The sequence below is a fragment of the Carassius auratus genome, chromosome 48, assembly GCF_003368295.1.
Source record: "Carassius auratus strain Wakin chromosome 48, ASM336829v1, whole genome shotgun sequence".
NCBI classification, from domain to species: domain Eukaryota; kingdom Metazoa; phylum Chordata; class Actinopteri; order Cypriniformes; family Cyprinidae; genus Carassius; species Carassius auratus.
The window spans coordinates 2,570,541-2,592,092 of NC_039290.1; the positions used below are offsets into that span (position 1 = coordinate 2,570,541).

Below are 21,552 nucleotides of genomic sequence, written 5' to 3' on the forward strand. Positions count from 1 at the left end.
AAGGACTAATTAGATGGTCAATTATGAACATAGTCAAAGTAATGTTTTGTAAATGCTAAGTTACATTTAATAGAACTGTCGTGGATCTTTTCAATTGTGTAAAAAAAATGCAATGGAATGCATAGACTTTTTTTCTGTATTTTTTTAAATAAACTATTTTATGAGTGTACTAAGGTGAAGCTTTTCTTAAAGGGGATCATTCACTGCATCAGAAATTAAAAACACTAAAACAGTTGAATACAGTCACAAACTGTAAACTTGATAATAGATATTCACAATCTTCTGTCGTTTATCATCCCTTTCAGACTTATACAGCAGCAAATGCACTGTTACCAAGTCTAACATTGTGTGACATAGAAAGGCTTGATTGGCCACGGTTACCTGCATCTGTATAGATCATAAAATCCATTAAAATCTTACCTATGAAATTACAAAAGTGTCTAATTTTCAGTACATTCATGCTTTTATTATCTTTTAGATACACATTTGTAATAATTGTATATACATTTTAGTTGCATAAAAATGCAACATGCTTCAACATTAAAAGTCTTAAGAGGTTATTCTCCTGCATTATACCTTCATAGGATGTAAAAGCCATTAATTAAAGCACAGTCTTTAAAAATGTCCATTTTGTGTGAGGTCCGTAGTTGGCCTTCTTTCCCTCAAAAACCACAGTGCTGGTCTATCTGAGCTGAAAGAAAACTTTCCTCATATAATCCTCTTCTGAACTGTCTTGTGAGGCTGTTTTCCTTTTCTTCACCTTCAACGTGGACTAGACCCATGTTCCTGGTTTATTTCGTGGACCTTTTGGTTTTCCAAAACGAGATCCAAAAGCTGTGGAATAGGAAAAGGGTCACTTTCAGGTTGCAGGCTGAGTGCTACCACTCATCAACCAAAATTGAAGAAATGCCAAATAGAATAGCTCCATATTGTTGCAGCTTTAAAAGTCTCCGAACATCAGTTTGAAATCATATTTGGTCGTTTAAAAATATATTAAAAAGGGGGCGATATCTTACAAAATAGGAATCCAACAGCGGCACCATAGGATGGTGGAGCAGACTGAGGCAGGGCTGGAGACGAGGCTGAGGGTGGACCCGGGGGCGGGATCGGAGGCGGGGCCACTTTTGCTGCAAATGACAGGTGCATGATGTTCAAGCCACACACAGCTGCTAAATTCAATTTAACAGAATTAGTTGTATCAGCATGAAAAGTAGAAGTGGTTATTATACATACACTTCTGTTTTCCTTTCAAAAACTTAATACTCTGTAAGAAAAGAAAATATGTGTTGACATTTATAGAATTCACTTTTATCCAAATCAACTACTTCTATCCAACTATTCACATGAGAGGCCATTCGCATAGATGTGATTTTACACTGAAAAATGTGAGCGGCATGGTAGTGGAATAAAAAAAAAAATTATGAATGGTCCAGAGATGCATAAAAAAAAGATTAACTACTTTAAAAATTGAGTGCCACGTTTTGTGGGAGACGCTGCAAAAGACGCAAGCACAACAATCAAACAAGTACATTAAATGAGTATGTAGGGTCTCGGGCACGTTTGTAAAGTTGTATTTCTTTTTTAATTTGACATGGAATCTTAAACGCTTATGCACAAGGAGCTAAAAAGGCAGTAAGACATGGGAAAACAGTCCAAAACATCTTTTTAGCACTATTACATTGAAAAACTATGCAGTGCAATGTAAAAACATGTTCTGTGTGAAAAGCCGTTTTGGGGCCTTTGACATAGAATGTTGTTTTTTGCATTGAGAAAACTCTTAAGACATATTTTTTTAAAAGTTAAACCTCTCTTAACTTCAGCTCTGCATCAAATATATCTTCCTAGCGCATGTTTAAAGACAATGGGAAAGCAGTACAGTGGAATGTGAAAATGTGTTTTGTTTGAACGGCCCTCAACTCAGAGACTTAATCAAACTTTAAAGAGAGATGCAGAACAGACAAGAATGCAGGAACTTTAATCAGTTAGGGTGTTTGGAAATGTGACACACGGTGCACATTTTTAAAAGCTGAACTTCTTTAACTTGACATGGCAATTAAAAAAAAATATATATAGAAAAGCTTCTCTTTGAAGCTTTGCTTCTCACAAAAACACTCTCTGTGTGAACGGCCCCTTTAAAGTGTATTCAATGCAGGCTGTTTTCAGTATGTGGGTTCAGTCATACAAAATAAAGTCACCATCAATAAACTAAATGTAAAGTTTATTATGCCATGCACTTGACATGTAACAAATACAGAGACTTTAGAAGTTGAACCTTGGTCCTGGCCTTGCTGACCAGTGAAGTTTTCTCTCCCCCTCTGTCCGACTGGTTCCCTGTTGGTCCTGTAGCTGCCGACTGGCTGCTGGGTGCCATCTGGTGCTCTACTGTATTAGCCACAGGGCAAACTAAACTAAGGTTATGTAGTAATGGTTAAATTACTGTTAAGGGACTTATGCTGTTACTCACCTTGGCCTCCAGCTGCTATGGTTACACAGACAGGCAGAGTCAGCGGAGCCACAGATAGAGACTCTGTAAAATTAAACACAGCTGTGCACACATGGATCCAATAATAGTGTGCCCTCTTTATCTCTGTTGCACAGTGACACACACTACACTGCAGTGCACTCAAGAGGACAAATTTGCTTGTACATGTTATGTTGTAATGACACTAGTGACTGAGGTGTGGGAGGACACAATGGAAACACCAACCTACCTTGTTTTGAACTTTTTGCTCTGACACTCTGTTAGAAAATGACACGTTTTAGCAAGAATGAGTCAAGCATTTATCATACAATAGGAAAATTATAGCACAGCATTTCTGTAACATTAAAATAGAGGTTTGTTTCTTCATGTCTACATGCTTTGAGGTCAACTATATGCTGTAGAGTACTCCCAAAGGTTTACAAATTCAATTTTAAAGAGTATAAAGGTAAATGCAATGTAACCTTGCTTCGGGTCCAAGATTGATCCAGGAATGATCTGGGCTGGGAGCTGCCTGACCATTCAGACGATGTGCCCACTCTCGGTCTGTGATGTTCTGCCTCAGCTGGCTGACAGAGGGCGCTGTTATCGGCCACTTTAAGAGGAAAAACAACAACAACCACAAATACTCAGCTTTGTCAACAAATGAAGATGAAATTTTTGTATATATGTTTGCTGTAGGTTCTGTACACTGCACCTTTCACCGAGTGAAAAAGGAATGATTCTGATGTTCTTTCAGGAAGTGGTGGAGTTACACTTTCTTTATGAAACAAAACCGCAAAACACAGTGTGAATTTGTGTACATTTAAATCAGCAAAAATAAGTTGTATGTTGGAGCAAACTGAACAATTATAATGGTGTAGGCTATATGTGATATACAGTACCTGTCCCTGGAACTGAGTTGAATCTCTGCTCATGCGGTGTTGGGGTGTGTGGTAGAAATTCTAATGTAAGAAATAGGATGGAATAGCCTTTATTTAAACAATCAACCAGAATGACACTGACAAAACTTCATCATTACCAGTAGGTGGCGACTAGTGAGAAAGTTCTATTAATAAAGAGGCAGCTGAGCAATAACTGAACAACAAAATTTATGTCTTTGAAACTAGAGGTAAGTAAGTGAACACATGAATACTTATTAATCTTGAAATATCCTTTGACAAAATGTATTCATTTTAAGTGACAATAACTTAGGTTTTCACCTCAGCTAGCATTCAGCTCCGATAACAATGTTTTATTTTGGTTTGCTTGTTAATGTTGTATATAAGGTTTTTTCACCTTTCTTTCACAATTTGATTTGACTCTCAAAATTCTAGATTTGTATGGCATTTTGTTTGCATTGTTGTATTGTCAGTTTTTTGTACTCATTTCTGAAGGTAGACACATTTTTAAATGGCCTTAAATATGCATATGTAAATAAATATAGCTATAACACCAGTGTACAACTGTGAATTTATGCAGACTATATTTAAAGTTACGATTGTTCTATGCACTATTTCTGATAAACTTTAATTTAGTCTTACCCTGAGGTTGTTTGTACAATAGGGGAGGAGGACTGTGACATGTGATTGGGAAAGGACTGAGTGGAGCAGATGATGCTGCAGAAAAAAAAGAAGTTGTCAAGATTGTAGCAAGATTTATATATCTTGACTTTGAAATCCTGAATATACAGCGGAGATCAAAGTTAGAGAACAGTCTATAAATACTTTATTTAATTATTTTTTCAGAAATAATGTTAATCTTCATTCCTCAAAATTTGAAGGAATATTATCTGTAAGTATACCAGTGTTTTACTAATATTTAATCAAGGCATTTCAACAAATATCCAGTGATCAAAATTAGTGAGCAGTAACAACTGTAGCATGAAAGAAGTGTTACAGCTGTCAGAAATTAGTAGGAAGGGTAGAGGCCCCTGCTTTGAATGACCCCATCTGTAGCTGCAGGACATCACTAGTTTATCGCACCGCGTTGGTGTGATCTTGCTCCACTTCTCTTCCAGTCTCTTCCATAGTTCCATACCCTGTTCATCGCTGAACTGGCGAGCAATTCCAGCTGCAGTGCTGAACCAGTTCCCCTTTGAGTGTCTCTGAATTGTCCTGTATTCTCGTGCATCTGTCTTATGCGGACAGCCAGCCTTTTTGGGGGACTTGAATGAATTAGTGTCATTGTACAGCTGGAATGACCAGCTTCTCTAGCAGTGGTTGAAAGGGTCATCTGGACTGCCTCCTGTTAAAGGGTTTCAGTCGCCTGAGAGCAGCCTGCCATCTTGCAATCTCAGTGCAAATTAGAGGAATGCTGCCAGTTAAATAGGATTTGTCATTATAATTAAGGAAATTAGCACCAGTTGCCAGATAAACACCAGTAACTTTTAGGTATTTGTAAGTGTTCTCTAATTTTGTTCTTTTTTCAAATATCTCTTTTAGGTTTTTAATACTGTGCTTCTGAATACAGTTAATTAATGAAATGCATAAAAAACTGCCCTCCTGCTCCTGTTAATATAATTTCCAATACAACTAAACAGTGACCTTGAAATTGCAGATTGTTCTCTAATTTTGATCTCCACTGTATATATGACTGACTTACCTGGAAGTGACATTCTAAGTTTTAAGCTCTGAAATAAAGAAAATAGTTTTATTTACGATTATATTGTTTAGTTTGGTTGTGAGATATTAATAGGCTGAAATGATTCATTAGTCTATTATCCCTGCTTCCTCTCACCTTGCTCCTGGACCAAGATCGTTTCATGTCTGTCTGAGCTTCATTCGTTTGCCCAGACCATTCTAGAGATTTCCCAACTCTCATTACGACATCCCGTGGCTTTTCCTGTGTCACATTTTGTACCAGATCTGTGGAAAATTAGATAAGGACAACTTGATAAGGTGCACAGAAGGGACCAGGTGAAATATGTTGTAGATTCATCCCTGCTCATCTTTGTCATACCCTCATCTGTGGCCAATTCAAAAGACTCTGGAGTCCTCTCAGGCAAGGGGGGCACAGGTGAGGGCGGGCTGTCTTTTATAGAAAACAGGAGCATTTACAGGTGCTGTCCATCAAATTTATACACAAATTTTCACATGTGCATGATTCTCACCTCTGTTGACACTGTTGGAGTCTGAGCTGGTTGGGATCATCAATGTCAACATCTCTGTGTTTTCACTGATATCTGGAAACAAGACCATATATTGTGGTATAGGTTTAAAAAAAAAAATTATTTAATAGAAAATTTGTAAAATTAATGTTTTGAAATGTCAATATATTCAAATGAGAATCAGTGTTGTTATTGTTACTATAGCTAATAAATAAAGCCAAAACTATTATTAAAACCATTTTCGTATACTAAAATAAGAACAAAAATTTCAGGTAGCACTTTTCTTTGCGCCTATATAATACATCACATTATAATACTTAAAGAAAGTATAATGCACTATAACGTATGATGATCAAACAATAGAATCTGCAAATGTTGCAATGCATTTTAATTTGTTTACAATTATTTATGGAAATTTATAATGCATTTCAGTAAATTATGAATGCCTTGATACATTACGTAAAGGCTTTAAGTGTTGCGAAATTACGGAAACTAAAACAAATTGAAATTGAAATGAAAATTGAAATAAAATAAATGAAAGCTAAATAGAAATATAAAAAGCAAGATCTTATAAAATTGGCAACAGCAAATAAAATTACTAAAGCTTAAACTAAAATTAAAATGCTAGCTGAAAATATGAAAAAAAAAGCTAGTTCAAAATATTAATAAAAAACCTGTAATAGTATATAAAATTCAACTAAAATAGCATTGGTGAGGATATACATTTAGAGTTGGACTAACCTTTAATTTCATCGGCCAGCATATATGACTCAGGGGTTCGCTCTGGCAAAGGAGGAGGTGTGTCTTCATCAGATGAAGGTGTATTTGCATCTTTATTCAAATTATAAAACAGGAAATTAAGTGATCCATCATAGTTTTTCAGAAAATCATTTGTTAAAATAGTCATAGATTGTCATACCTTTGTCTTTGCAGTCATGTTTTGGCAGTTCTAACACATGATTATTAAGAACTAAACTAGGAATTGTGAAACAAGGGTTCTCTATCCATGTTTCACAAATCAAGGAGTCCACAACACTGTGATTGTCACTAGCCGGTGGAGACTCGGGGCCAAAATAAGGATCTTCCACAGTGAAGCAGACTGTGCTGGGGATAATGGGGTTGTGGTCTTCGGCAGCAGGACTAACATCTGGGATTTCTGCACACTCCAGATCATTTACATTCGGCCACAGCTCTTGTACTTGGCTGATGGAACAGTCTGAACATTTAGGTTGGGTGAGATCATAGTTGAAACTGGTGGATGGCTCAATTCTATGAGATCCAGGGGTTGGAAAGTCTGTTTGAGGAGTTGGTGCTATGAATGACCTCTGATCTTTAATCTGGACCCGTTCACTCGTTGTATTGAGTATTGAGCTTGACTCTTGACTGAATGGTTGTGAATGAGGCTGTGGCCAAGAAATGACATCGTCTGTCAATTGACTGAGTTCTTCCATTGAATTTTCCAGCTTGGTATTCCTATCGCAAGAGTGAAAGATTTGATTATGACTAGGAATACCACAAAGACAGTCACAATGTGTCTTAGGGTGTGGTTACACTTGCAGTTTTTTTTTTTTTCTCTTGTTTATTTTTGGTCTGGACCAAAAACAGAAATTATACATTTAGTCCTAGTTCACTAAGCTTTCACACTGTCTTTCTTTAAACCGAACTTAAAAGATCCATAATAAAAGGCATAAGGATACAGTCACAACCTGATTGGACAACATTTATGATGTGTATTTTGCCAATCTACACAAACATCCAAAACTGATGTGCGCTGGGCTAAATGCACTCATTGTATGTGTGTACAAGTGCTGTCAATCGTTTAGAAAAAATTAACTAATTAATCACACTTTTTTTTTTATTACAGTTTTTCTCAATTGCTTTGGCTCAGTTCTCAAATGATTTTTTTATTTCCCAAAACATTAAGTTCAGATCTCTGAACAATTCGCTTCTTTTTCACATCAGATTGGAATTTCTTATTGATTTGAGCAAATTGCAAATGCTTTGGCACATGTGTGCAAAGAGTACATACAACTGTCTGCAGTTTGGACAACAAATAATTGCATATGGCTTGTTGATCAAAACTGATGACTCGATTCTCACTTACACTGTCAAACACTTCAGAACTTCTCAGACATTTTTTATTTTGTAAGCCATCACATTCAAAACGAGCTATTCAGTTATCATAATTAGTATACATGAATGTATATTCTAAAATATATCTGACATTGACATTATTTGTAATGTCTGCTAAATTGGCACATGACCTCTAATTGCATTCGCAATCTAATTGCAAATTACCTCTAATATGAATCAACCATTTAACCATTTACGTAACCAATCAACTTTGTTTGGGAGTATATAGTACAGTTTTTCTCAGTCGCTTTGGTACATTTCTCGAATCAAACTCACAATTTGCAAAACATAAAGTGCATTTCTCAAAACAACTCGTACAAATAGCAAATCACCATGAATTACCTGCAAAAGCCAGTCTCCTGCTCAAAATCCTTAGTTCATCTCTCAAAAATAAATATCTGTGTCAATGAACATATCAGTGACATCAGAATGACAAGTCCTTGTGTCATAGTTTACGGATAAGACAGTCAAATTGCTTAGTCATGTTGTCAATATAACAGTTTACTCTGGAGGGATGATCTGATGTAAACTACTGTATTGAACAATATGCCATATGCTTATGTATGCCATATCCATTTCAAACGTACACATTTACACATTACTGTATGTGGGATATTGACTGAAAGAGACTGGATAGAATTCCCAGTTACACTTTTACAAAGTCTGACCAAAAAAAAAAAAACCTTTACAATGTCATTGTGATATAGAAAAGGAAAAACAAATATGGACACAAATATGAAAATAAGTCCATTTTCAGAATTTCAGAATTTTGGTTTATCATCTACATTCTCTTCATAAGTCAAAATTCACTTGGACAATTCATGCCAAATGTACAAAAAGTCTAATAATAATGTGTAAAAATAAATATAAAAAGTGTGCTAGGCAGTTTTTGACAACTAGATTAACCATTTTGCATTTAATGACTTATATGATGAACTAAAGACTAGATGTTTTGAAGGGTAAGACTGTTGCACAGAAAACTATGCAATATGTTTTGAGCAACATGACATGAGCAACTGATAATGTAGGAAACTGCCGATAAACATGCATAATCAATTGCATGAATGTACAAAAGCAATCGCAACTTGTTCAAAAGAATGAGAAACTGGTTTTATGATGTGTATAAATGACTAGATGATGTGGAGGTTGTACAAGTAGTTTTGAGAATTTCATTTCTGTTTTGAAAAATGCACCAAAGTGACTGAGAAAAACTGTAAAGTGAAATCTTGTTACTCTTGTCAGTTACTTCAGTAAATACACTTGTATTGTGTATATACACATGAAGTACAAAAATAAACACTGTAAAAATACAAATGTTCATAGACCTCTTTTTTTCTCTACATGCTATTGAATTTTCTCAAAAAATATGAGATTTTTGTTTAAACCCTTAATTTTGTGGTGACTGTGGTGGTGAAAAAACAACTAAACATTTTGACCATGTGGGTCACACAATGACAAAAATACTTTAGATTTTGGTGGCCTTGGCCAAATTATTGACACAATAACTAGGTTTTGAAGCATGAATTAAATGTTTTGGGTGAGTAACTACATTTTGCAGACATGCTATAAAGTTTTGAAGTTCCTGCAAACAGTTGTGACATTTTCACTCACAGTTTAGAGAATGTTAAGACTGTTTCGAAAAATGTGCCAAAGCAATTGAGAAAAACTGTAATTGTGATTAATCCCACCTAAAATTCAATTTTTTTTTTGCCGTGAGTGTCATGCCACCGCATTTGTGCATGCAATTGAAGAATATGCGCTACAAGGACAATATAACAGCTGACAGGACAGGAAAAATCATTTTACTGGCATACGGCCTGACAACATCTCATCTTTTCATGTTGAAGGTGAAGTGGACGTAAAGACGTTCCACATCTTAATAAACGCAATTGTTGTCGAGAATACTCCATCTCTGCATTAATTGCATTAAATATTTTTTAAGCGTTAAATTATCACATAATTCACATAATATCACATAATTATCACATTTGTTAACCTGTTTATACAGTCTATGGTGTTAACACACCAATTTTGAAAACATTACTGTGTACATATTTTTACCAGAATTTTTTAAACGGCGGCAGGAATGCCTCTGTTGCACACACAAAGATCTGCTCTAAGGCAGTTCCGATTCCTTCACTGAATTGTAATGAGCAACATATATCATATGACGAGAAGAACCAGCTATTCTTGTGCGTTCAGTCATTTTTATGGTCACATTTGTCACATCACTTTCTGTTTTAATTTGTTAGAAGTATTTGGTCCACGTTCCGTTCATATTTCAGTGAAAGTGCATCAGAGTGTGTTTGGAAGTGCACCAAGGCACACCTTTTCAGGAGGTCTTGGTTCTTTTATTTGGTGCGCTCCAAGGTTATGGCAGTGTTCATATTTTTTCAAATTAACCACACTAACAGAGAACCGCACGTTTTAATAGAACCAAACCAGCCAAGTGTGAAATTACCCTTTGACATGAAACAATTCTAGACTGTTGATGATATTTATATGTAAAATGTAAATCTAATATCAACCACTGGCATTCAATTAAGGGTGTTTTTGAGCAGTGTCAGATAGAGGAGTGTTTGGAGAAACCTCTTGGAAACAATTATTGGGCCAATACCAGTTCCCACAATTATTATCTTGGCCACCTGAGAATGCGTGTATGCAGCAGGAAATAACTGTCCCAGATCTGAAAAAATGCTAAAGCTCAGTGTCCTTTATGCACACGAAATCTCTAATAACACTTTGGTGTGGTATTTGAGGCTAAGTGTAACACATCAGAAACAAGCATAGACCAAAATGGTGAGATGTAAAACTTTTCAGTATAAGTTCAATTACTTAGATATAACATAATTTGGTAGTAAAAAAAAAAAGTGTTTAACATTGAATTAGTGCAGACATGAGTATGTGTGTTTTGTTAAATCTTTGCAACTGCTTTTGCAACTGCTGAACAGAAAGTTTATTTTAAAAGTGCAAAGAACTGAAAATCTAAATGTGTAAACCTACACGGAACTGTGATGTAGTGTGTTCCATCAGGTATTAATAAGTTTTATACAGACTTGTCTTGACAATATGTCTATATCATCTTTAGTAATGTTATTACAGCAGAAATTATATCATTTTTGGGTGAACTATTGCTTTGAAATCTGGATATATTGTATTAAAAGGAGATATTTCCTCATACCTGTGCTTAGTTTGAAGCAACGCTGTGAAATCTCTGCCAGTCTCTGATTCAGAGTCGCTGAAATCTGAGAACTCACTCCCACTACTTAAGGTGACAGGAGAGGGGGAAGCTGGGACCTGATTGATGATCAAATTAAATTGTTAATTTAAGAATGCAAAAAAAATAAAAAAAAATAGGCTGCATGCCATACAAGGTCAGCAAAATTCTCTGATTATGTTGCATAATGTATCATAACTGGGAAGCAAAATCACTGGGAAACAAATATATAAAATAAAGTAAATATGATGGCTCATCTAACCCCTCTTTCTGGTTCATCCATTGCTTCCAGATATCTCTCAAACAGCAATTTGATTGTCCTGTATACTAGTTCATATTGTTCCTATGAAGAGAAGAAATTATTTAATTATTTACGAAAATGAAAACTTTCTGTTTATATTGATGATGGCAATTTAAGAAGAAACTAAGTTGGTTACCTTAGTCTGGACCACAGAGGGCCTCTGTGTACGCATGTCCTTTACCAGTTCAAAGATACAGAAATTCTCTGGTATCATCTAAACAAGAGCAAATAAGATCAACAGCATGTCAGAATATAGATTATAATCTGCCAGTATAATGAAAGCTTCAATCAGATGTTTTGAACTCTTACCTGTCTCTTCAGTAGATTCCAGGTATAGTCAATGGCACACAATACACCTGTTCTTCCACAGCCTGCACTGCAAAGCCAAGAGTTTCAATAGAATGAGCCACAGTGAAAACACAATTCTGAGAGTAGTATATGAGTTTTCTACATAATGCTGCTGTGGAGTGATGGAAAATTTCAAGTCAAAGAGCTGCCTATAAGGTGCTCAGAATATTCTGTTTAGAAAAACGTTTTAAAGTTAACAGCGTTAATAATTTAATTACACTGTTGAATGTAGCTAATCTCAAAACAAATATCCATTTATGCATTATAATGTGATGACAGATTCACTTGTAGCTTTAATTTCTATAGAATTTTAAATATAGCTATTTATTGGTTATCAGCCACAACATGAAAATAACTGAAAACAGAAACATATTCGAATATATATATATATATATATATATATATATATATATATATATATATATATACACCTCCATGGGTGAGACTGAAAGATTGGTGCAAAGACAGAGCTTGTACAGAATATATATATATATATTTTTTAAATCTAACGGCTTCAAAAGACCTGGAATTGTATTTGTTTAATCTTGTTTGTTTATATATATATATATATATATATATATATATATATATATATATATATATATAAAAACTCTTATTTTTGTGGTGTGTATATACCTCCATGTATTGTCTCTTTAAAATAAATACAAATTTGATCACACAAAAAAAAATATATATATTTCTGAAATGTGGCAGTAAATTCAGTCAAAAGTCTTTCTGAATTGCATTAACTGTCATTGTAACTCAGTGTTAGCAGAAGTGCAGATACTTGTTGGGGCATTTGCATGTTGTTGGTCAACCACCAACACATTTCCTGTGTAAGAAATGGAGGTGGGCTACTTCCATGGTTACCGATACAAACAACCTGTTTGTATCAGTATCTTGTGTTCATGACCACGAAAAATGTACACCATGGCCACAATATGACCTCGGACTGATCTGATTAGCCCTTTAATGCAGTCATGGTACAAATCTATCCTAACAGTCAACAATCACAGCAGATACGGGCATTTACCTGCAGTGAATACAGATGGGAATCTCGTCATGATCCTGGTAAATCCGCATGTCCTGCAGCAGCTCCAGGATGGCAGGAATGGAGTCAGGTACTCCGTGATCTGGCCAGTTCACATAGTGCAGCTGTTTCAGTGTCCGAGTCACCTGAAAATAACCAGTGTAATATAGGATGTTTGTTTATTCTGGTAACCTGGTTTTTAAACCACCACATTTCGGTGGCTTTCTTTTATCACAACAAAGCATCTGCTGAAATGTCAGCACCTGTCTGTGTTTATGTTTGTTCCACTGCAGTGTCTGTACAGTCTGATGTTTTTGACTATTAAAGCCGAATACTTCTACTCTTACGCAATGACATTTTCAAGGGAAAATCTATGAACGGGTCACAGGTCACCATGACACAATGTTTGCCCTAAAGCAGCGTTTTTAAAGCTCATTAAACTTGAGTGAAGTGGGAACACACAAAACAACTAGTCAGGACAATGGCATTTTTTTAAAGCAAGGATAAAATTAAATAAAAACATTTACATAAAGGTAAAATTTTCTTGTATAAACTATAAAGACTGTAAAGTAGGGTACACAAAAAAAAATCAGTGCGGTGAAGTCAAGATCAAAGAAATGATACTTACTTGTTTAAATGTCACCTTCAGCGTTCGTGTCAAATATTCTCCCTTATTTTCATCAGACTCCTGGACAAAATCGAACATGTACATGACTTGAATGCTCATTGGATCAGTAAACTGCAGCTACTATTTTGGCTAATATTATTTAATAGTGAAAACCATAGTGCTAAAAAAATGCTACATGTACAACCCTTAAATATAACATAATTGTTTTTAAGAGATGCACCAATATAAAAAATCTGGTATAAATAAACTTTTTTAAGTGCTACAAGTGAATTTAAGCATGCAGCACAAAATTATGAAGTACAATATGAAACATTGATATTCCTTTTGAGATTTGCTAAAGATTGCATTCAGAAGTGTTACTACATTAACTAAAAAAAAAACCCGGTGAATCACCTCTGAATAATCTATACAAAAAATTACTTCATATGAAAAATTAAATATTAATGCAGGTGGGTCTTATAAAATGGCAAAGGTAATCTAAATGTAAAATTAAGGCAACCTTGCACAATTAAATATTCAATTTAGACTGATACCAACAACCAATATAGTACTGATAATTAGTAATTTGAATGTGTGTTTTTTTTTAACAGTAACATTTTTGTTTGTTATAAATGTCAACATACCAAGACAATATAATGACGTTGTGAAAGAACGTAACATTGTACTTAGTGGTTCAAGATGTAGTGTATTAGATACTGCGTGAAAACTGAGAATCGGGCTTGAACACAATAAAACACAAGGACAGAAAGTTTGGTGTGAGTGAGGGAAGAGGTGTTTCTTACATAGTATATGGTAAAGGGCTCACAAACAAACACATCATTCTTTGACTCCGGCCAGTAACGCTCACATTTTTTCTGAAAGAAAGAGATAAAGCAGCATTCACTCTCATTTGGCTCGCTTCTGGCTACTTTATGAGAACTTCTACGCTGAGTGCATGGCAGTACTTTAACCGTATCAAAAGCTGTGAAAGGGTGGGAGCTCAAGATAAAAAAGAAGTAGAAGAAAATGACATGCTTGATGCATTGCCTCACCATACTGAGCCAAGAAGGATGTGGTTAATAAAAAATGTTTTCTTTTAAACACAGTGACTGTCAACATTTCCCCTATAACACACTGTGAGTTACAACTTACCCTTCCCATTTCAAACTCCCGGCAAGCCATCACAATAACCTGAAGAGAGAGATTGCGATATTAGAAATGCAATTCTTTAGATTTCATTGTGTGACTGTTTCTCCTTGGCCTGAGATCTCACCCAAAGCTCTTAACAGGTTGGACCTGTTTTCTACAGGAAGTGGAATGTGTGTGAATTGAAATGGTCATAATTGAGCGCTTACCTGCACGTTGTATTCCCAAAGCATCCTCCAGAAGTCAAGCACAGTGTTTGGCAGCGGGCCTTGTGTGGCAATATACGCCCTAGAGCCCAACACGCCCTGAAATAAAAGAGACCTGAATCCTCCTGAATAGCACTGATATTGTACGTTGTTGTTTAAGCATTACATGTTCTGATTAATCTGATCAGTGTATAGGTGTATACTCTTCAAATCTGGTAAAGTATTAGATTTTGTGTATAAATGTGCATAACTTGATATCTTTCTTGCACTTCCTTACCTTAATGAAACTAGCATTGATGTAATCTGTGTCATGTTTGGATGTGACGAGGGAGAGCTTCACTCTGCTGTGATCAACTGTGAGAAAATACAGCCATCAGCATTTCTAGCACATCATGTTTTTCTAATCTTTACAATCAACACTTCCCATGTTTTTTTATGCCACTGCAACTTTCACCAATCTTATATTTATATCAAATCTTAATTTACAATTCACAAATCGTATATTTAATGTATGCGTTTTCATTTCAAAGATGTTTTAGAGTGTTTGTTCTTCTGCAATGCACCTCTAAAAGGTTTCCTGTAAGATGTTGACTAGATATTTAGAGAACATCTTCAAATGATGCTTATGATTTGGACTCGCTGTATGAAAAAAGCTACCATAAAACATTTAGGTTTATACATTTAGCAGGCGCTTTTACAAATGAGGAAATGCAGCAAGCCATGAATCTTAAGGAGGCAAAACCATGAGAAGCACTAACAATACAAAGTTTTAACCATTGTTCAGAAAAGTATAAATTAGAACAGGAAGAAATTAAGAATAGTGAAACGATAGAAGACGTTTTTTCAGTAAAAAAATAAATGAATAAAAAACCTGTTAAATGTAAATGGTTAAACTGTAAAATGTATGGTTTTGGCATGAATTCTTATGTAATTTGCAGTGAAAAAAAACAAAACAATTTTCTATTTTGACACCACGCTTTAGTAGTAGTTAGTATAGTTTACAATATAAGGAGATTTTGATACTTGAATGAAATGTATGGTTATGTTGTAAAATATGCAGGCACTAAAATGCCATCCCTTAATCCCTGAAACATTTTCCATCTACTTTTTTATACTGAATTTTTGGCTACCATAACTGCTTTTTTTTCTTTAAATGTAACAGGATATTTTTAGTATATGTAAATTAGCTTTTTTATGTTTATAATTAGTATACAGATACTAGCTTTCCAGATGTGTGCTTAGTGGGTATAATATATAGTAGAAAACAGTATACTGTATTGTACTATAGTATATTCAGATGTCAAATGGGATACTCACAGGGAACAATGTCTTTGTATCTGTTCTTTTTCACATTGTCTTGTTTGTCCGCGACTGTGGTGGGGTATGTCCTCTCCGCGCGATATTTAGTAGACTGTCTCTTCAGTTTCTGTTTTGAGCAAGTTACAAAAGATCACGTTATGATTTTGTAGTATGAAGTTTGTGCAATAAAACTTTTGTAATCTGTCATAATTTTATTTTCTGATTATATTGTAGATAGTCAAAGCCAGATTTTCAGGGCTGAGCTGTTAATACTGCTATCATTTTAAAAGACAAACCAGAGTAAGAAAACCTGTGTTTGAAACAGTCTTACTTTCCATGTATTTGACATCTCAACTGTAATAGTGATCTGAGAGTAACAGACTAAAGTTTAGGGCCCTGTGGTTAAGATCTGTCAAAACTAGATATGTCTGGCTGTGTATGTGTGAGTGTGTGTGACTGCCACAATATGCATGTGGGATGTACCATAACTCTCCTGTGAGTCTCTCTGCGCACAAGCACCTTGATCAGACCAAGAGACTTTCCGACCACAGCTGAGCTTACGAGAACCCTCATGAGCCCAACAGACAGTGAGCAATATAGCAAACTGAGTAATTAGCATGGGATCTCTGAGTCGAAACAGGCAGGACTGCGTATGAGGAACCAGCCCCTCCCACTGTAGGAAACACTCATGTTTTGTCCAAGAGTTTTTTTATACAGTGACATTTTTCCTACATTTATGTCCCTTGTGTGAGCATAAATTGCAGACCGGCAGTGAGGACCAGTAACGCTGCTCTCAGTGAGATGAGAACTTTAGCTCTGCCGAATAGACAGTTTCTCTTCCTGTAAGCGAGTCGAATCACTATTCTGGCAGAAGTCTTGTTTGGCAGAAGTTTGACAGAGATAATAAAGCAGCATGTCCGAAAGTGCTTTTTTTAATCGGAGTAGGAAGAGACACACTTCATGCGATTAAGAAAGCGGACGGGACATATAGGGCCTTCCTCGTGGCCTAGTTTCACAATGGGAAAATCTGTATAAAGACACAAACTGAACACTTTGCAGCTGCTGTTGACTAAAAAACACTCTGTAGCGTTCAGGCTGGACTAAAGAGTATGTTTTGTTCAGCAGGATAGGATAAAACTGTAGTGGCAAAGACAGGCATAATTCATCTTGGTTCTTCAGAGTTGAGAAAATGTGTACAGATATGTCACGCTTCACTGAGTTATAGATACAAGAGTCACACTTGGTGGTACATTTTTAAGCCTCAAAAATGAAGTGATGGTATTGTTCAATTGTCATACAGCGCAATCTTGTGTTGTATTTTAAGTATTTCCATGCTAATGACCCCAAAATATCCTTCATAAAATATATATGCAACATAATTTAATTTACATAAACAAAATGTCTGTCATATAAAATAGTATGATACGGATATGAAAGTTTATGTACAGTGCTTAAAGGGAAGTTCAACCCAAAATGAAAATTAGATATTTATCTGCTTACCCGCAGGGCATCCTAGATGTAGGTGACTTTGTTTCTTCAGTAGAACACAAACCAAGATTTTTAACTCAAACCATTGCAGTCTATCAATGGTCACACAGTGTCAATGGTCCATTTGAGAGATAGGTGCCAGTAATGCACTTGTAAGTCTACGATCCGTCATAAAGCAAGAAGAAGAGAAAATGCCTCACGCACCTGCTGCTGAGAACACGCATAGGAGGATGCATTCAGGAGAGTTCTAACAGTTCAGACATTGTTTGAATAAGAGGTAAAAACTATATAAATACTGTTCAGTTTCTTGCTCAGACCGATTGTTTTGTCTTTACACGTCAATGTATCGTCACAAGCCGCAGGGTTTAATTTGGTTTTGTTTGTGTATTTTTTTTTAATTATTGTATGTTTTAGCCGTGATTCCCATTCACTTACATTATAAGACTGATAGACTGCAACGGTTTGAGTTTAAAAAAATCTTGGTTTGTGTTCTACTAAAGTTACTTACATCTTAAATCCCCTGGGGGTAAGCAGATAAACATAAAATTTTAATTTTTGGGTGAACTATCCCTTTAACAAATTCATTAGACCACCACCACCCAGTGTTAGGTTTGTGCCACAGCTGCCCAAAACTATATTTAAAAAAAGAATAAGTTCCTCTTATAACATTTACATAAAAATGCTACACTATAGACCCTGAGAAGCACACATTTGACATTAGCTCTGCTATTGTTCCTGTAGAGGAACAGCAAAGTACTAGCGACATCAAGGCCATGAAATTAATTCCAGAACACTGATAAAACATTAACTTTTTTAAAAGTTTGTATTGGTTTAGTTTAGTTGAAGAAATACCTTATGTACTTATATATAAAAAAAATAATGTATTTATGTCAGCATACAGAGAAACCCCACAGTGTTATTCTAAAACCACAGTCCATCCATCACTGCCTGACATCGTGTTTCACTCTAAACACTGTAAGCGGATTTGGAGGAAAGTGTCTGGCAAGTAAATAAATGTAAATATTTTAATAATAAAACATCTCAAAAGAAAATATATTTTTGCATTTTATTTGCGTTTTTGTATTGCTAAGATTGAGTCAACAGCTCAGAATAGGTCATGAGTAACTTCCTCTCAGTTACCATGGCTGTTCACATGGATATCTAACAGTTGACATTTGAGGGGAATCGCATATGAAGGTTATTTTGGAAACAAATCTAAGCAGCAGTGAGACAAATGACTACTTCTGGGTTCAGAAGTACCTTGTTGTGTTGACTCAATAATAAATGAGTTTGGTAATGAATATCCACACCAGGTTAAAACATCTTGTACAAAAGCATAAAGCGAGAGGCACTGTGTTAAGAAGAGGAAGTCCACACTTAGCCATTTAAGCCTTTGTATCAACTCGCTGCCCAGACATTGTTTATTTTTAGCTTACTTTTGGCACATGCAATGCTGATATTGTTATTAATTCAGTTCAATTAGAGTAAATTAATCTACAAATCTTCATATTGCTGCACAAACATTACATGTAATGTAAAAAAGCAATATTGTTTTGAGCCTAGCATGCAGCTACCCCATACAGGTGTACGTTTGCATCTTTTGCAACCTATGCGCTGTCACATAACATGAATCTGAATATCTGAAAACGTGTTTTATTTAACGTATTTAGTAAATAACTTACCAAAAACTCTCCAGCGAAGCCGTTCTCTGCCCCTTCCTCTTCTGCTTCCTTGCTGGTGATTTTGGCCAATAGGTCCTTCAGAATGTAGGCTTGGGCGTCCATGGCATGATGTGTGACACAGCAGCTTCCTCTGTCATGTCAGAGATTGGGAAGATCGGTGGGCTTCTGAAAGGAGTCCATATTTCACTTTCTCTCTGTGTGTCTTTTGTATGTCTGTAGTTGAGTAGAGGAACTGTGCGAAGTGTCGTCACGGAAGCAGTGGCAGCAACAGCTCACAGGTTCTGTGGTCAACTCTAAGTATCACTATGACCCTCTCCGCCCTTCATCTCTCTCTCTTCAGTTTCTCTCGCTTTTTTTCATTGCTGCATATCTAGTAGTGTTTCTTGTCTGTTCTGTGGCCTTCTCTCGGTTTCTCTGCCTGCCTGTTTCTTTCTGTCCGACACTTTGTAGCACAAGGTCTTAGAGCCTATACCCCCCCACAGGAAGAGTGGGTGTGTGCTTGTATGTAAAAAGATATTGAGAAAGTCAGTCATTTGCTTTATTGCTGAAAGCAGCAAAGCCAGTTTGATGACATTCAAAGCAGTTGTGGATGAACTAGAATTTAGAGAATGTGTACATGGCGTCACACCAAAGAGACATACTTGTGTATCTCTTGCTCCATTTTTCGATTATTTTAGATATATTTAATATATATTTGTGTATTAATTTAGAATATGTGTGTGTTTGTGTATGTGTGACTTCATTCTGTATGATTTATAAGGTTGTTTCTTCATGGGGATCTAAAAAGTGTCCAACATTACATTTAAACCGACCCCTCACAGGAAACTGTCAGCATTTTTTGCTCTTCAAAAAAAGTAGTTTTTTTGCATTTTTAAGCCATTTGAATTACTAGTGTCCACATAAACAACCTTGTAATACGTATGTCATACCTATATCATTATATAAATTAGTGTACTCATAAACACACACACACACATACACAGGTGCTGGTCATATAATTAGAATATCATCGAAACGTTGATTTATTTCACTAATTCCATTCAAAAAGTGAAACTTGTATATTATATTAATTCATTACACAGACTGATATATTTCAAATGTTTATTTCTTTTAATTTTAATGATTATAACTGACAACTAAGGAAAGTCCCAAATTCAGTATGTCAGAAAATTTGAATATTGTGAAAAGGTTCAATATTGAAGACACCTGGTACCACACTCTAATCAGTTAATTAACTCAAAAACACCTGCAAAGGCTTTAAATGGTCTCTCACTCTAGTTCTGTAGGCTACACAATCAAGGGGAAGACTGCTGACTTGACAGTTGTCCAAAAGATGACCATTGACACCTTGCACAAGGAGGGCAAGACACAAAAGGCCATTGCAAAAGAGGCTGGCTGTTCACAGAGCTCTGTGAAAGTGAAAAAGTGAAAGTGACATTACATTCAGCCAAGTATGGTGACCCATACTCAGAATTTGACCCATCTGAAGTGCACACACACACAGAGCAGTGAACACACACACACACACACACTGTGAACACACACCCGGAGCAGTGGGCAGCCATTTATGCTGCGGCGCTCGGGGAGCAGTTGGGGTTCGATGCCTTGCTCAAGGGCACCTAAGTCATGGTATTGAAGGTGGAGAGAGAACTGTACATGCACTCCCCCCACCCACAATTCCTGCCGGTCTGGGACTGGGAACTCACAAACTTTCGATTGGGAGTCCGACTCTCTAACCATTAGGCCACGACTTCCCCCAAGCACATTAATAGAGAGGCGAAGGGAAAGAAAAGATGTGGTAGAAAAAAGTGTACAAGCAATAGGGATTACCCTATTTATATAGGGATATATAAATATCAGACATAATTTTACAGATAAAGTGACTGTAAGTGCAAGCACATGGCAAAATGTCCTTATCGCAATCACATATCCACATTCATCTTATAAAGCAATTTACTCAATGGATTTCCTCAACAAGAGCATCTCAGAAGAACTTAATAGTCAGGGTTATTGATATATAATGATAAACTGAGGCGAAGTGTGTAAGATGAATTCAAACATGGGGGGGGGGGTTCACAAAGAGTTGAACTGCAGCTGGAGTCAGTGCTTCAAGAACAACTACACGCAGACATATGCAAGACATGGGTTTCATGCCACTCTTGAACAACAGACAGCGTCAGAATCATCTAAACACACAAAGGACTGGACTGCTGCTGAGTGGTCCAAAGTTATGTTCTCTGATGAAAGTAAATTTTGCATTTCCTTTGGAAATCAGGGTCCCAGAGTCTGGAGGAAGAGAGGAGAGACACACAATCCATGTTGCTTGAGGTCCAGTCTAAAGTTTCCACAGTCAGTGATGGTTTGGGGTGCCATGTCATCTGCTGGTGTTGGTCCACTGTGTTTTCTGAGGTCCAAGGTCAACGGAGCCGTATACCAGGAAGTTTTAGAGCACTTCATGCTTCCTGCTGCTGTGCTGACCAACTTTATGGAGGTGCAGATTTCATTTTCCAACAGGACTTGGCACCTGC

At 36.1% G+C, this 21,552-nt stretch overlaps 1 protein-coding gene across 2 annotated transcripts; it reads right to left on the reverse strand.

The window, feature by feature from the left end:
• Positions 1-262: 262 nt before the first annotated feature.
• Positions 263-19,516, reverse strand: LOC113065505 (tyrosine-protein phosphatase non-receptor type 22-like). Of its 2 annotated transcripts, none has more exons than XM_026236795.1 (28): positions 19,025-19,516; positions 15,873-15,981; positions 14,833-14,909; positions 14,559-14,654; positions 14,356-14,394; positions 14,007-14,078; positions 13,225-13,284; positions 12,600-12,742; positions 11,528-11,594; positions 11,355-11,432; positions 11,180-11,260; positions 10,882-10,997; positions 6,487-7,040; positions 6,309-6,398; positions 5,571-5,642; positions 5,420-5,491; positions 5,198-5,325; positions 5,063-5,090; positions 4,003-4,077; positions 3,364-3,423; positions 3,177-3,239; positions 2,944-3,074; positions 2,712-2,739; positions 2,465-2,527; positions 2,273-2,382; positions 1,234-1,264; positions 1,017-1,127; positions 263-834 (listed from the first exon to the last, which is right to left on the reverse strand). In XM_026236795.1, the coding sequence occupies exons 1-28, from the start codon at positions 19,124-19,126 to the stop codon at positions 773-775; spliced, it is 2,718 nt and encodes a 905-aa protein (XP_026092580.1). In that variant the 5' UTR covers positions 19,127-19,516; the 3' UTR covers positions 263-772. The 2 variants fall into 2 exon arrangements, with proteins under 2 accessions (XP_026092580.1, XP_026092578.1); XM_026236793.1 differs by having other exon boundaries at positions 2,273-2,403.
• Between the last annotated feature and the right edge of the window lie 2,036 nt (positions 19,517-21,552).

Excerpts from the sequence above, each read along its gene's own strand:
- LOC113065505 (XM_026236793.1), bottom strand. The coding sequence starts at position 19,126 with ATGGACGCCCAAGCCTACATTCTGAAGGACCTATTGGCCAAAATCACC. Across the intron at positions 3,424-4,002 it reads ATTGTACAAACAACCTCAGG|AATTTCTACCACACACCCCA; the intron begins GTAAGACTAAAT and ends TTCTTACATTAG. Across the intron at positions 1,128-1,233 it reads TTTGAAAGGAAAACAGAAGT|CAAAAGTGGCCCCGCCTCCG; the intron begins GTATGTATAATA and ends TGTCATTTGCAG.